We start from the raw sequence: 16,279 nt of genomic DNA, 5'->3' as shown, positions 1-16,279 counted from the left end.
ATTGGAAGGGACCTTGGAGATCTTCAAGGAAGGAAGGAAGGAAGGAAGGAAGGAAGGAAGGAAGGAAGGAAGGAAGGAAGGAAGGAAGGAAGGAAGGAAGGAAGATCACTCAGCAGGGTTGTCTAATTCAATATATTTCTGATGTCAACATCCCCCTACAGAAGGAAGGAACCATAGTAACTTGTTGGAAAAAAAAGCAATGTTTTCACATGTACAAAAAAAAATCACTACAACTTCCCACTTTAAAGTATGTTCCCCTCCATCAGACTAATACTAATGTCAATCTGTTGCACTGATAAGTCACATAACTAATGATGAACTGTATGGGGCAAGAGTAATCATGGATATTAAGCATATATTTTTGGAGTATTTGAAAGTACTGCTGCAACTATTCTAAAAGAAATCAATGTAAAGTAAAATTCTTGCACTCAAACATACTGATTTTTCTCATATTTGACTCTCCTATGAGACAGTGGTTTTGATTTTTATTATTAGAGAGAGAAAAACTATCTAGATGCAAATCAATAAATTTTCTTTGCATGGCAGATACTAGACTTTTTCACTTCTGACAGTCAGTTTGGGTACTCTGGTATGTCAGCTACAGCGAGAAACATTTTTAGCTTCTTGTGAATACATTTTTTTTTTAAATTCCCTTAATTCTGTCAGTGGGAATCCAGGTGGTAGAGGGTTTTTCTAAAAAACTTATGACAGTTGTATTTAATTTCACCTGTTATTGAGGATTGCTATAACTGAAAAATAAATAAATTACAGACTGTTCAATTGTTTTTCAAGATTTTGACATGTGCATAGTGATGTTATTTGCAAAACTCTTCCTTCATTCTCTTCCCACTGAAAATATTACCCAAAACTTGTTTTAAATGTTAGTCTTTCAGGATTCCTGCACTTAACACATTTTTATATTTGCGAACTTTATTTTTAGTATTATGATTTAAATTGCTTTTCACAAAGCATCCTTCTATCTTTGTGGGTTTTTGTTCCTTTCCTTCTGCCAGCTTGGAGTTTTCCCTTTGAAATATAATTTTCTCTCTCTGCTTTTATGTCCTTTTTCATTTGCATCTGTACTCACATTTCAGTTCTTTCTTAGCCCTCTTTGTGGATAATCTTTTGAGCTTTTTTAATTATTATTATTTCTATACTTCTTATGATTTTTTAATGTGAATTTGAATGTGAATTTGGACCTCCTTCCATTCATCAAATAAGCCTCTCCTTTATTTTTGAGTATATAGTTTGGTGAAAGGCACTTTAGTCAAACACATAAGATTGTACATTGTTTGTTATGAAGTTGATCGTGTTCTTCTGATCAATTTTACAAAGAAAGCTTTGATGTCTTAACTCAAGGAAAGTCCTGTTGATAAAAGCACATGGAATCACGCAGTCTGCTTCCATTCTCAGATCACAATTTTCTTTTCAGACTCCCTTGGTAAAATACGTGGTGAAAATTACAACTCTTTGTATTGTATTTTTAAAATAATTTTACACATCAGACATTAGAATCAAATAGAATCCTAATAAGGTCAGAAGATCCCAGGTGAATCAAACCAAAGGCCAAGCTATTTAACATACATTATTGTCATGAGAGCTAACCAAATATTGGAAGAAATTCATAAACATGTCACAAAGGCAGTTGCATACTCCTGTTGCTCCCCTGAATGTGATCTGGAGAAACACCCACCATGTAGGAGAAGGAATCGCAGAACCTGAGGGGCGGAGTTAAAAGAGGGATCAGCCTAGAATCCCTATGTAACCACAAACAAACTAAATCCTCCCCCCCCGAATTCTGTTGACCCTTATTTAACTCCAAGCAGGTGCTAACCGTTAGTTGAAAAGATCCCTATGCGTAGGCATTTTAGCAATAAATCAATTCTACCCAGGAGGTACAATAAATATAATAAACAGTTCTACCTTGAGCTACAAATATTCTGTTCTGTTGGTACCAATAAATCTGTTTAATTGGCTCTTCAGAGTGGACCTGGTTTTTTTTGTTGTTGTTTTTTGTACCTGACAAAGCATAATTGTTTTTCTTCTTCCTGAATTGAATAATGGAGAGAGAAGCTAGTGGGAACACGAGTGAGCCATTGTGGGTATTAGCTACTGATAACTGCAACTTGTTTAATCACCTCTCACAACCTCCTTCACATCCTACTGTAGGCAAAGACACAATTTAACCAGGGGCCATGTGGTTACATTTTGCTTCTCCTGAAATTTCCATCATTCATTGTCACTGGATCAACTTCAGATTCTGGGAATAAGCAAGAGGAAGAAAAAAAAATTCCTCTTATTTTGTCCTTCTTATGGAGAATGTATAAAGCTGTGTCATTCTTTTGCAACTTTCCTATTTATTTATTTTTCTAAATGAAATCCAGCTGAAGATTTTCGTTCCTTTAGTATGCCTTCTTTCCAGACTCCCAACACTTGTACAGTTCTTATTATTCACTCTCGAAAGCATTATTATCAAGCTTGAAGAGCTGCAGAAAAGGGCAATCAAAATGATCAGAGGACTGGAGCTATTTTTTGTGCAAAAGACAATTGTATTGGGGATTTTATTCTACTTTATTTTGTTCTCTTTTATTATTTTGCTGAGGGAATGAGTAAGGAGAGACAGAACAAAGGATCTATGTAATGAAGTGGTGTAAAGAAAATAAGGCAAGTGAGTGGGGTTTTTTTGTTTTGTTTTTTGTTTTGTTTTGTTTTGTTTTTTTGTGAAGTTGTGAAAGTTCTCAAATAGACTTTCCTTTTTGCAAAGCTGCTACATGCTGGATCATGGGTTGGGAAAAAAAAGATACTATTGCATGCTTGACAAAGATATCAATTCATTTAAATGTTTAAATGCTTCTTAATCAATCTATATCTAAAGTTCCTGGTTTTCTATATAAAGATATTTTAAGCAGTTGTGTACAGCAGCAGAGTCATGTATATCACATAATTAAAAGAACTTATCAAACTCTTCAAACAGATGTTCCTTTATTTAAAAAACAAAAACAAAATGTGAACTATGTCTATGTATAGATTTACCCAATAAATGCTGCCGCCCATAAAATCTGACTTTTTATTTTATTTATTTATTTTTATTTAATTCCATTTATATCCCGCCCTTCTCCGAAGACTCAGGGCGGCTTACAAGCTTAGCAGTAGCCTTCATTCTATGTATATGCCTGCTTATTAGGGCTTTCACACACACCCCAAGCGGCATTATTACAAAGTCAGCTTATTGCCCCCAACAATCTGGGTCCTCATTTTACCTACCTCGGAAGGATGGAAGGCTGAGTCAACCTTGAGCCTGGTGGGACTCGAACCTGCACTAATTGCAGGCAGCTGGTGTTACTTAAGGAGGCATTAGCCCACTGCTCCACCAAGGCTCTTTACTTTACTTTACTTTACTTCTTTTTTTCTGTGTAAGTTTTTATTTATACCTGAATTCCCCTCAGTAGCATTAATATGCATTAGTATCTTTTAAAATATTTCAAATTTATGCATTTATAAAAATCTTGATTTTAATTAAATGCTATGTTTTAGGCTTTTTTCTTAGTTACTTAGAGTTAGTTTAGAATGATAATTGGATTAAATTATGTTAAGTAATATAACAAAGAAGCTATTTATTCCCATGCAATTTTCCTAAGTCTTTGCTTTCTATTCATTTTTAGTTTTATTCTTCTAAAAAAATAACAGTGAGGAACAATGTATTTCACAGTATTTTAGAAATCAGGTTGCTTGCAACATCGTACTATGATTTTATATTTCTAATAAATGTGTTTAAAATGCAGCCCTTTCATTGGACAATTGTTTAATACTGTATCTATAAACTAATGGAGAATGATCTGTCCATTCATCAAAGTGTATATTTAATCAATTGTTGACTTTGTCAGGGCAAGAAAGTGACAGAGATAGCCATTTGAATGCCAGAAGACATTCTGAGTGCCTATATATATATATATATATATAAATAAATGAAAATTCTGAGAAAAGCTAAAGAGCTAGCTGTGTTGATTTTCTTCCTCTCAGAAGAGGATTTTATCTAGCTCCAATTTTCCATGAATGAAACAGCTGTTTTCAAGATAGGTAAAATTACTGAGAATTGATGCTTAATATACTGTAGCCTCCTCCAGCATCATGGTTTGGGCTAAGAATCAACACTTAAGTAAAACGTTATTCCACATAATCGTAGGATTGGAAGAGATGTCCATGTGTGTGGGGGGGTTGGTATGTGCATTAGAAGATGTCATATGTAAATGAGTAATATGTATGTATTATATGGTATATATTGTGTCCGGTTACTTACAAAAGGGTCTTTTAAAAAAAGTATTATTTCAATTGACACCACTGCCATTTTGTGACTAATTCTAGACGTTAGTAGGGAGGAATCACAGGTAAACATTATAATCATTATCAAAGCATATAGAGCAGCAACACAAGTAAACAATTCTCTCTCTCTCTCACTCACTCACTCACAGACACACACACAAAGAACCAGAGTTTAAAAAAGCACTCTATTGAGTTAATATAAACAGAAAGAGCACATTAACATTTTTTAAAATGTTACTTTAGATTTATTCTTGTTTGGTATCTCAGTCTTAAATATAAGAGAAGGTACTATTGTGCTGATGAAACAATTATATTCACAACCCATTTCTTGGCTAACACAGTGCATTTTGTCCTGCGTCAAGACTGGGGTTCCCCATATTTGCAATCTGAAGCTGCGTGGCATTGTTGGGAATAGGAAAAAAAAGGGGAAAAAGTTGTTTTTCTGAAAAAGATGTTTCTGAATCTTTTTAAAATATTTATTTATTTTAGATTAATTTATTCCAATAAACTCATAGATTACCATTAAACCAGAATGACATCAAAGGGGAGATTACTGAAAGGTTACTGAAATATTTAGGCAAAATTGTGATAAGACAGAAAATAATTAAGACATACTGTGAAATAAGCAGCACATTATACTAATGGATGGCTCATGTGCCATTAAGTCTATATTGATTCTTCGCACCCATATAGATTTTCTCCATGAAGCAAGTTATGTAGAAAATATTTAAGCATAAGAAGCAAATCAGTTACAATTAATAAACTGAACATATTAGCTAATCAAAACAATAATCCGAAGAATTCCTATTTGCCACTTCAGTGAAGCCATTCTGGAGCCTTCTGATTTTCAGCTCAAGTTGTTTAAAGAAGTTAAAAAATTTTCCTAAGACCACAGAGGAAAAAAACAACAACGGGGGGGGGATTAATAGGGAATGTAAACAGAGAAAAAGTTTATCTTAGAAGGAAGTCAAAGAAAGGTGCAAAAAGTAAAAGAAGATCCAGATAGGAAAAAAAAATCAGAAAACAGTTCCCTGTCAGACAGCTGGAGGAATCTATTCACATATTCTGAAGTACCTCACATAACCTAATCCTTTCTTTGCGAATCTGTATGCATGTGTTTGATTATTTATTCTTATCAAATGGATCCAAAAGGTTTCTTCTAATTAAAATGAACCTCTTATTAATCACTGGACCCAAATCATGTTTGTCCTATACTTCCCTCTTTCTGTCCTGCTAAAGAAAGGATGTTAATTGTCAAGTATAACTGGATTAGAACAGGTCAAAGATATTGGTTTCTTTATGTTTTGGATTATTTTTAATTTCAGGAATATTTTTAGGTACTGAATTACCTTCAACAAACTAACTAGTTTCCGCCTTCTTATCCAGTGCTAAAGGTGTATTGTATAAGTCTTATGTTAGTTTTTTGAGGTTAGGACGCTTCCCTTCATTTCACTCTCAACACCCTTTTCTCTTCAGTCCCATGGATCTGAACTAAGAAAATGCACATTCATCTTAGATCTCAAAGAAAGGATCAGTTTTCAGTGAGCCTTGCCCTTTTTCACAGCATCCCAGGATCCATAAAATGACCCAAAACACATCAGGAGGCTCTGATATCCAGGCAATTCCAGAGTTTACTATAGTGTGTATCTAAGGGATATTCACAAGAAGGATATTCACAAGAAGTTGAAAATGAAAAACATAATGAAAGATAATATGTATCCTAAGTATGTTTGCATCATCTTTGTTGATACTACTTTGATTTCATCCTTGCTCCTACAGATAATACAGCCAGCATCTTGACCCGAAGGAGAAGATTTAGTCGGACTATCCAGGATGTATATTACCTTCCTATTGTCATCTCTGATGCAGGGGTCCCACCTCTCAGCAGTAGTGCCACTCTTGTCATTCGGGTATGTGCATGTGAAAGAGATGGCCGTGTGCGGACCTGCCACGCAGAAGCTTTCCTCTCCTCTGCAGGATTGAGTACAGGAGCATTAATTGCTATCCTGCTATGTGTTGTCATTCTCCTGGGTAAGTCCTCAATTAGTGTCCTTTCTGGAACCTTCAGATAATCCCAATAGCAGTGTGAGGTGCAGTACTAAACCTGGAGCTGCAAGACCCAGTGTGATATAGTAGTTAAGGGTCCTGGACAGGGAGTAGGGAGACCCAGGGTCTAATCCTAAATCTTCACTCCCTCTCAACTCTTTTCAGCATCAGACTCTGCAATAAGTCAATTGATCATCAAAATCCCTCCTTAATAGGTTCAGTATACCACCTAGGTGAGCGTGCTGCAAAAATGAAGAAAATTTGCAACCATGTGAGGCGAAGACTAAGAAAAATAACAACTGAGCTAGGAACTATTTCTGATAAGCAGTAGTTAGAAAGTCAGGGTTCTGGCTTAAAAATGAATAATTCCAAGCTTGAACTAAATTGATAGGACAGGGAAATCTTTAAAGCAAATGGCTGAGCTTCTGGCATCCAGCGGAATTAATTTTGCAGAGGTCAGTAAGTAATTAGCATTATCGATCTACCAGGTAAGATTTCAGGAAACCATCAACTCGGGTTGCAAGCTAATACACTCAGGGAAAAAGAAAAAGAGATGAAGAGAGTCTTTTTGAAATGGATCCCCCCTGCCAGAAGAAAGAAAGGGAGAACAAGAAAGCCATTTGCTAATTATCTTTCTGTGGGATGAACTGATAACAGTCAAAGGCTCATCAAGAGGAGCAAGGGACAGATGAAGCAAGAAGATCATTTCATTAGTTAAATGTCCCTGGAAATGCTTTTTCTCAGAACACTTTATGAGTTTACGTACTTATATTCTTTGAATAGTATCCATTAGCTAATATTCTCAATTGGTTGAATTTCACACTGTCCATTCATCCATTCAAACAAATCCACTAAGTTTGAGAATATATATATATATATTCAGTGGCAGCTCATATTTGTGTAATTTTTTTTTTTGGCTTGCTAACAAAGAATAAAGGGAGAAAGATATGATCATTTCAAACTTATTTGTTCTCATCAGTCAGCCATACCCTTCTGAGATTCGAACCTGGGCCGACTGCGTCTTAAGCAGTTGTTTTAACCCCTAGGCCACAGGCGCTCTCTCTCTCTCTCTCTCTCTCTCTCTCTCTCTCTCTCTCTCTCTCTCTCTCTCTCTCTCTCTCTCTCTCTCTCTCTCTCTCTCTCTCTCTCTCTCTCTCTCTCTCTCTCTCTCCCTCTCCCTCTCCCTCTCCCTCTCCCTCTCCCTCTCCCTCTCCCTCTCCCTCTCCCTCCCTCTCTCTCTCTCTCTCTCTCTTTGTTAGCTGAGAAGCAAGGGAGATATGTGTTAAATGTTTGTTAAATATTTAGAATGCACATGCTTAGGCCCCAAACATGGGACAAATCTTATTTCCTGTTTCAGCCTAACCCAAGGCCATGTACAGGCAGTAGCCACAGCAGTGGCAGCTCATATTTGTGTAATTTTTTTTTGCTTGCTAACAAAGAATAAAGGGAGACAGATATGATCATTTCAAACTTATTTGTTTGGGGCCTAAGCAAATGCATTCTAAATACTTAACAAACATTTAACACATATGTCCCTTGCTTCTCAGCTAACAAGAGAGAGAGAGAGACTGTGGCCTAGGGGTTAAAACAACTGCTTAAGACGCAGTCGGCCCAGGTTCGAATCTCAGAAGGGTATGGCTGACTGATGAGAACAAATAAGTTTGAAATGATCATATCTGTCTCCCTTTATTCTTTGTTAGCAAGCCAAAAAAAAAATTACACACACACACACACACACACACACACACATATACATATACATATACATATACATATACATATACATATACATATACATATACATATACATATACATATACATATACATATACATATACATATACATATATATATATATATATATATATATATATATATATATATATATATATATATATATATATATATATATATATATAAATTTGGATTGCAGATTTCGCCCATATTTGGGTCGTCGAGGTATTCAAAACACTCAAGACTTATGTGTGTGTGTGTGTTTGTGTGTGTGTAAAATGAGTATATATCCCAATTAAGTCAGATCTAAAGTTCATCCTCACCCTGCTAGCCTGCAGAGCGGGCTTCCAGACCCCATAATTTTAGCCATCATATTGGCTATTATTCTTGAGAGTTATTATTCCAGCATCTCTAGAATGGTTGGGCAGGGCTGCTTCATTAAAATGAAGAAATTATTTCTCAAATAGCTCCAATATATTAATAACATTATTTCTCTTCTCTGCAGATGTCTTAAATTCTAATACTGTGTTTGGAGATTTCTGATTAAAAATAAAATAGGTGTTTTTCATAGTCTCCTGTGGCACTGAAATCCTTTTCTCCTTCTGTGCCCAATATGAGATCTATAGCCCTTATAAAGTCTAATGCACCATTTCTCAATCTATAGCCACATTAAGATGAAGTCCACACATCTTTTGTTTATTATTAGTTTTATTCATTTGTAACGTAAAATATGAAAATACAAAAGCAAACAGTAGGGGACAACAGTAAAGAAAGGGAAAACAAAACAAGTGTGAAGAAAGGGAGGGGAAGAAACAAAAGGCATTGACTTCCGACTCTCTATGTTGCAATAAAACCAGACATTAAAATCAAATCTCAATTTTTTACATTTGTATAGTAGTATGTACTAGCCATTTCTGTATCGGCAAATCAGTCTAATTGGTCAAACCCAAAATCATGACATCATTTTTTCCCACCTCAAGCACAAAGTCCAGAAAAGGTTTCCTAGTAGAAACAAAACTACTTATATTCTTTTCTTTCATCAGCACAGTCAATTTGGCCATCTCTGCTAATTCCATCAGCTTTTGTAACCATTCGTCCATGGTAGGAATCGAGGGATCCTTCCACTTTTGTGCATAGAGCAATCTTACTGCCGTCACCATATATAAAATCAGAGTTCCAATTTGTTTTCCAGTTCTCTTTCCATTAGATCCAGAAGGAAAGTTTCTGGTTTATTCTTTATGTTCACTTTAAGAATTTTCTTCATTAATGTATGAATCCTACTCCAATATTTCTTTGCCTTATCACATGTCCACCGTAAGTGATAAAAAGTCCACACATCTTAAAGTGGCTAAGAGCGAGAAGCATTGGTCTAAGGGGCCTGCCATGCTTGCTTTCCAGTTTTGAGTTTTGAGGATACTCTTGACTAATAATAATCTTAATAATCTTTTACTCAGTAAGGTTATAAAGGTGCAGATTTTCCATAATGTGAATAGTTATCAAGCTATTAATTCAAAACTCACACATTATTAGAGTAATTAGAGGCAAATACTGTGGATATGCCAATATCACATAAATATAAATGTATATACTATATGTTACAAGGAATTTTTCAGTAAAATGCTAGCATGAATATATGAGTTCGTTTTTCCTGTCAGCCACAAACTTTAATTTCTAGTAATGTAATCATCTCAGTACATTCATAAATCAAGGCATTTGTAGGGTGGTTGAAGGGGATTATTTAACTAATAGGAGGGTGTTTTTTTTACATCTGTGGGTCTTCTTTTGCTACCGTAATAGAAAAGTGAAAGGAAATTATTACATTTATTCTTGAGAAATATTATAATATCTTATCTTCCCTGTATTTATCATTATGCCTCAAATTGCCCAGCTCTGGCCCAGAAATTGAATATCTAATTCCAGAACATACTTGGATATTTTGTGATCATTTTAGTTGATAGGAAAATACTATTTTATCTTGGAGTTATAATTATCTCAAAGAGCAAGTTACATTGATGTACCAGTGAGGCACAAATTAATTTCAGCCTAGTCAATGAATAAAATAATAGATAACTCTGCCAAAAATACCCCCCACAGCTAAAATGAATATAGCAATAGATAATTCTGCCAAAATGCAGCTAATCAGTCAACTAGAATGACTTACCAGTTAGCAGCCCTACTAATATCCTATTCTGAATTTTCTCATCAGCAATAGTGGTCCTATTCATCACTTTAAAACGCAGCAAAAAGGAGCCTCTGGTCATTTCAGAGGAGGATGTCCGGGAAAATGTTGTCACTTATGATGATGAGGGTGGAGGCGAGGAAGATACAGAAGCTTTTGACATTACTGCTCTGCGGAACCCATCTGCTGCTGAAGAATTCAAATTCCGGAGGGATATTCGGCCTGAAGTGAAGCCTGCAACCAAACATCCCACTTCATCTCAACTTGACAACATAGATGTTCACGAATTTATTAAGCAAAGGCTGGCTGAAGCAGACCTTGATCCAACTGTGCCCCCATATGATTCTCTACAGACATATGCATATGAAGGTCAAAGGTCAGAAGCTGGATCTATCAGCTCTTTGGATTCAGCCACATCACATTCTGACCAGGATTATAATTATCTTGGTGACTGGGGACCCAAGTTCAAGAAGCTAGCCGAACTTTATGGAGAAATAGAATCTGAAAGAACAACTTAATTATCTTGATCATTGCCCAAATATGGAACATTTTAGATCTCTGAGCAACTTGGAAGCCTAATGACAACAATGGCTGAATATCGATATACTCAAGATGTACACAGTTGCTGTAGAAAAAAGTGCCCTTTTCTCATTTGAAATGGGGTTCTTCAACTGAAGAAAGTCAAATTTTGAGGGGAAAATTACCGTTCCATCCCGAAGAAAAGTTTGTCCCTTTGTGTATATTTTCCGTTGCTCAATAAAGTCCGTGGTGCAGTAATAGTAACAATAGCAATGCCAACATGCTTACAATTTCCTCAAATATATCAGAATTGCAGTGGGTCTATAGAAGGCCTACTTACAGGAAGAACTAATTTTGTTTGGTTGGTTGTGGCATTACATAATTAGCTCTGTAAGCTTAGAGCTATTGGGTAATTGAATGGAGGCAGATTAAATTTCTCCTGTTTTATTCAATCCAAGGTATTTTATTTCTTTTATAAGAGGACACTAGAATTATTTAGTCAAGTGACAGATAAAATTCAAAATTAATAATATTCAGCAGATTTCTTTAAAAAAAACCAAAACCTGTGTATTGTTGGTGAATGCAATATTTCTGCAAGCCACCTTCAATCTTTCTGTCCTGGAAAGGTAATGAAGCAAGCATTAAATTGCTACTTATTTAAATGTATAATCTTCCCCCCTCTTAAACATTTCTGCCTGATAACATGCTTCCATTTTGTAGTTATTTTGCCTTTTTTAAAGCTAGATTTTTCCCCCTTTCATTTAAGGGAACAGCTTTTAGTTTCCTTCTGCAATGGAAATGAATAGGATTTCTTTTGTTTACAGAAAATGTATTACATGTTAAGCTATGCAATAGCTTATATTGTCTTATTTTCATTTAGATTGGCAAAAAATATAGATGAGAGATCTCTCATCAATTATGTCCTGATGTAAGTAAACTTGATTTGATATAATGGGATTTCCATATATTTTGACATAGAGAACAGGCTATTTTTTTCAAATTGGTCTTTTCAGGATGCTATAGTCTTTAATTCAAATGATCCTAGGCAGAGTAGGGGTTGACGGGGATTTTACTCTGAAAAATGTAAAGTGGGAAATACTGGTATACTTTATTATCTAAACAGATGGAATTATCAGAAATGACTTGAAAGCACATTCTGTAAATCTTATTGCTAAGTTGGTCAACTCAATGTAATGCACCAACGCAGTAGCAACAATATAAGATATTCATATTATGTCATTGCAAAGTGGAGCTATAAAAGGATATCTAAACAATATCTGGAATCCTCACATTACAAGTATTTGCTGAAATGACAAACAGCTATCTTTATGTTGAATCATCTTGATCAGATGTTTGGAAATGGAAATAACAAGGAAGATAGTGTTGAATGTGACATATTTTCCTTATCTACTTCCTCCTCTTTGGTGGTGTGCATTGCCCCACTTCAGTTATATCCTTCAGATTCAATCTAGTCCATTTGACTTTTCCATATAGAAAAGGAAGAGACTTCACCTTAGTCAGAAACATATTGGTTAGACTTATCCTATATTATAGATTTCTTCCAGATCTAATCTACCAGAATAAAGAAATAATTTCGGTATACCAGAGGCAAAACATTGCAGTTGTTTGAATGAACACATAATTTTCAACATCTGCCACTGAATTAAAATAGATACATCAGGAGAGATAGTATCAATATTTTCATTACTGTAGTACATCCTATAGTAGTGTTTCCCAAATTTCTCATAATTAAAACTTAGCTTTTTTCCCCACTCATAGGTGAAAACTTCTCAAAGTGACTAATTTTACAATGAATAACATTTAGCTTGAGGGAGACATAACCAGAGTAGTAGGATCATTCAGAAACATAAAAAAAATCTCATGGGTAGGTTTTTGGCTTATATAAGCCTTGAATCCTCCTATTGAATTATTACAGTAGCTGAACAGTTTACCATAGCAGTCCCCCCCTTGGGTGAGATGTGGTAGTTCCTCTGCTTCCTATGTTCTCTAACTGCTCTACAATGTGATGATAGCTCTAGGATGACATAGCTTATTTTTCTATTTTTTTTCTGGATAAGGAGGGAGTAACTGTGTCTTAAATCTTGTGATTCCAAGAGTTCCTTGAGTTTGCTTCGTAATGTCCCTTTCCTCAGTTCTGTTTTTAGAAACCTACCAGCTGCTTAGGTTTCATTTAATGAAAGGCCTCTGACAGCAGATTGTCCTTTCTGACACTGAAAGGGTGGTATGCAAAAGCCTACAGTCCTTCAGATATCCTGCCACAATTAGGCTATATTAATTTTCTCACAGAAGATTAAAGTAGCAATTTCTCAATATAGCTTTTTAGTTATTCAGTTAGTTACTAGTATTTGCACTTTAACAGTTATTTTTTGATGATGTAATCAACAAGTAACATTAAACCTCTAATATAAACACACTTCTATATATAGAAATTATGGCTGGGTAGAATATAATACAATAAATAAGCAGGATGGGACTGTGCAGGTCAGCCTCATCCTGATTTTTTATTTACATTTCAAAGAAGTTGGATTTTGACATTATCCATGGAGATGATGAGATTCCATCTTGAATCTGTGAGTCCCTGGGAAGTGGATAGGGCCCTTTGTAGTGTACGTTCTACTCTCCATTGGTTTTTTATTATTATTATTATTTTCATAGTCATCAAGGTGCCTACTGAGGTGACTGGAGATTAGATTCAAGTGGGTTCAATGTTTCATTGGATAAAGAGGCATTTCCTTTTTCTCTGAAGGAAGCTGTGTTATATCTCTCACTCAAGAAGTCTTCACTTGATCGAACAATCCTAGATACTGTTAGATATGCTCTTGATTACATTTGCAGAGAGAAAAATTGGGAGAGTACAACCATCCTGGTTCTCCTTGATCTCCTGGTGGTTTTCGAAATTACCATCCAGTCAATCATTCTGGATCACCTTCAAGGGACTTGAGTGAGGAACATTGTTTAAAGAGCTTCTCCTCCTTACTGAGGGGCCAATTCCAGTTTGGTTGTGGTGTGAAAAGAGATTTACCTGGAGATCTCGATTTTGTGGTATGCCTCAGGGATTCCATGCCCATTTATTTCAACATCTACATGAAATCACTGGGATAAATCATTCATCAGCCCTGGTTTATATGTGCACTTTGATGAACTTGTTATGCAGGGAGAGATTGTGTTGGATGGAGTTCTTCCAGCCGGTGGAGCTGTTGCTGTCGCCCTTGACGTGGATGTAGGGCATGGAACAGACCATCCACTCATAGATCTGTGCCAGGGTCAGCCGCTTGTCAGCGCGCTCTGGATGGCCTGGCTGATCAGGTTGGCATAGGACTGGTTGCCCCAAGCGTTGCCCCAGGCATTGGAGTTGGGAGGGAGATTCATGCTTAACTGTCTAGAGCAGACATGTCAAACACAAGGCCCGGGGGGGGGGGGGCAGATCCGGCCTGCGAAATGATTTCATGTGGCCCGCGAAGCCATCTTGGAAACAGTGAGGGAACGGCCAACACTGCCTTGGCCCTGGCCCAGAGACCCTCCTTCTGCCAGAGACCCTCAGATCTGTCCCACTCCTGCCCAGGCCCCCATAGGCACCCTTGATTCGAACGATGTAGAGCTGGCCATGCCCACCCAGTAGGCCATAGACACTCTAGCCACGCCTACCCAGTAGGCCACACCCACCCTGGCCATACCCACCCGGCCCCCCGAGGGCAACCGCAATGCTGATGCGGCCCTCAATGAAATTGAGTTTGACACCCCTGGTCTAGAGCCTTCAGGAATGGGCAGCATACAAGAATAATAATTGAATAAATATATACAGTACATAAATAATAAATAAAGAAATAAGGGAGGTAACATGCTTTAGCAATATTCTGAATTCTCAAAAAAGGGTTCGGTCTTGTACTTTTCTGTATTCTCTTTAGTGCAGGGAAATTGAGGATGGCGGTAGCAGGGCCTGTACATATTAAGTTGCTGTAGGTGAAACATGAGGCCCATCTCTCTTATTTGCCTCTAAATAAGGCCTGGGTAGAAATTAGGAATTATTCCAAACATAAATAAATAGCTAAATAAAAGCATCTTATTATGAAAGCTGAGGATGGACATTCTGCTTACTAGCAGAGTGTTTATAAGGGTTCTTCAGTGAGATGAGATGCTGTACTCACATCCTCAAAAACACAGCACTGAATTTTCTAACTTTTACACAGTAAGCTCTATAGCCTCAGTTGTAGAGCTTATATATTTTATATAATATAGCTTATATAGTTATAAATATAATCACTATATTTGATAGTATATTTGATCAAGGTGAAACCAATTTAATTTGGCTTAAGTTCTGACAAAATTGACTTACCGGTAAGTCCACGGCATCAAGAACCAATGCAGGATAAAAGAATGATTGTTTTACTGAGGCGATGATCAGCAAACAGAATTTAAGCATCTGATGTGAACAGGTTATGGATGAGAAACAATTACTGTACTTGGCGAACTTGAGGGAAAGGCTATGAATAGATAGATAAAGGCCACAGATAAGCTAGATAGATAACATCAAAGAGAATATAGGACTGTTTGGGAAGGGTTACAAGAAATTACTAGAGATACATTAAAATAATGTGCATTTGCCAGTGCAATCACTGGAGGTTGAACCTGACTCAGTGATGCCTAACACATAAGGTAAGATAGCTGTTATTGTCACTTCCTGTATACAGAATGGCACACATTAAAATAAGATGCCGATGCACGGGTCTTGTAAAAAAGAATGCCACCCCCAAACATTATCACCATTTCAAGGATAACAGCTATAATAACAGCAGCAACATCCAAAAAATGCCCCAAATACTTCATACTGCATGTCATGCGCTAAAGCCATGTTCTCAAAGCAGCCTTAAGCACTAAATCATACAAAATCATGAATATGCAGTATACACATGTAAGTTAGGAATGGAGGTCAGAAATAGCTAGGAAGGAACTGGAAGCCAAATTCAAAGGTAGAATTTACAAACTGGATGTACTAGCTCCAACCAGGTTATACCTCATTAATTTCAGTAGGATTCCATTACTTTTTTAAAAAAAAATGTGGCCAATGAATTTTACAATATCCCATTTATACCTAAGAAGATTGTAAGCTCTGATTAAGGGTATCATTTAGAATAGCATCATAATGGACATAAGGTAAAATTGAAGACACTGTCAAAAATACAAAATTATGTTCTGATTTGTCTGTCAAAATTGGTCACTACTGTTGTGTTATAGAGTTCAGTTGTGATATTGCTATCTTAAAAAGGTATATTTTTTTGATAGATTTGAAGCCATCACTCGTGTAATTTTGAATATATAGAAACCTTCCATGCACACATGACAGTTATGCAATTCATAAGTGCGGTCTCTTTTTCAAAACCTTGTTGTGATACATGAGTGGTTGAAAGGACAGATTCTATTATACATAATGGTTTTGGATTGCCATATAAAATAATAATAGTC

At 36.2% G+C, this 16,279-nt stretch overlaps 1 protein-coding gene across 2 annotated transcripts in view; it reads left to right on the top strand.

The window, feature by feature from the left end:
* Positions 1-10,947, top strand: part of CDH18 (cadherin 18) — a gene marked incomplete at its 5' end in the record, with an annotated part of 209,102 nt that extends 198,155 nt beyond the window's left edge. Inside the window, 2 exons of one of the 2 annotated variants that reach the window (XM_081323254.1) lie at positions 6,100-6,351; positions 10,307-10,947. In XM_081323254.1, coding sequence (XP_081179380.1) covers positions 6,100-6,351; positions 10,307-10,797 — 743 coding nt within the window. In that variant the 3' untranslated portion in view covers positions 10,798-10,947. Of the gene's footprint in view, positions 1-6,099; positions 6,367-10,306 lie in introns of both variants that reach the window. The other variant, XM_081323253.1, reaches the window with a different exon arrangement.
* Positions 10,948-16,279: the final 5,332 nt, after the last annotated feature.

Source organism: Vipera berus (assembly GCF_964194415.1).
Source record: "Vipera berus genome assembly, chromosome: 3".
Lineage (NCBI taxonomy): Eukaryota > Metazoa > Chordata > Lepidosauria > Squamata > Viperidae > Vipera > Vipera berus.
The sequence above is the reverse complement of the archived record's forward strand: the minus strand, read 5'-3'. Positions and strand labels throughout refer to the sequence as shown.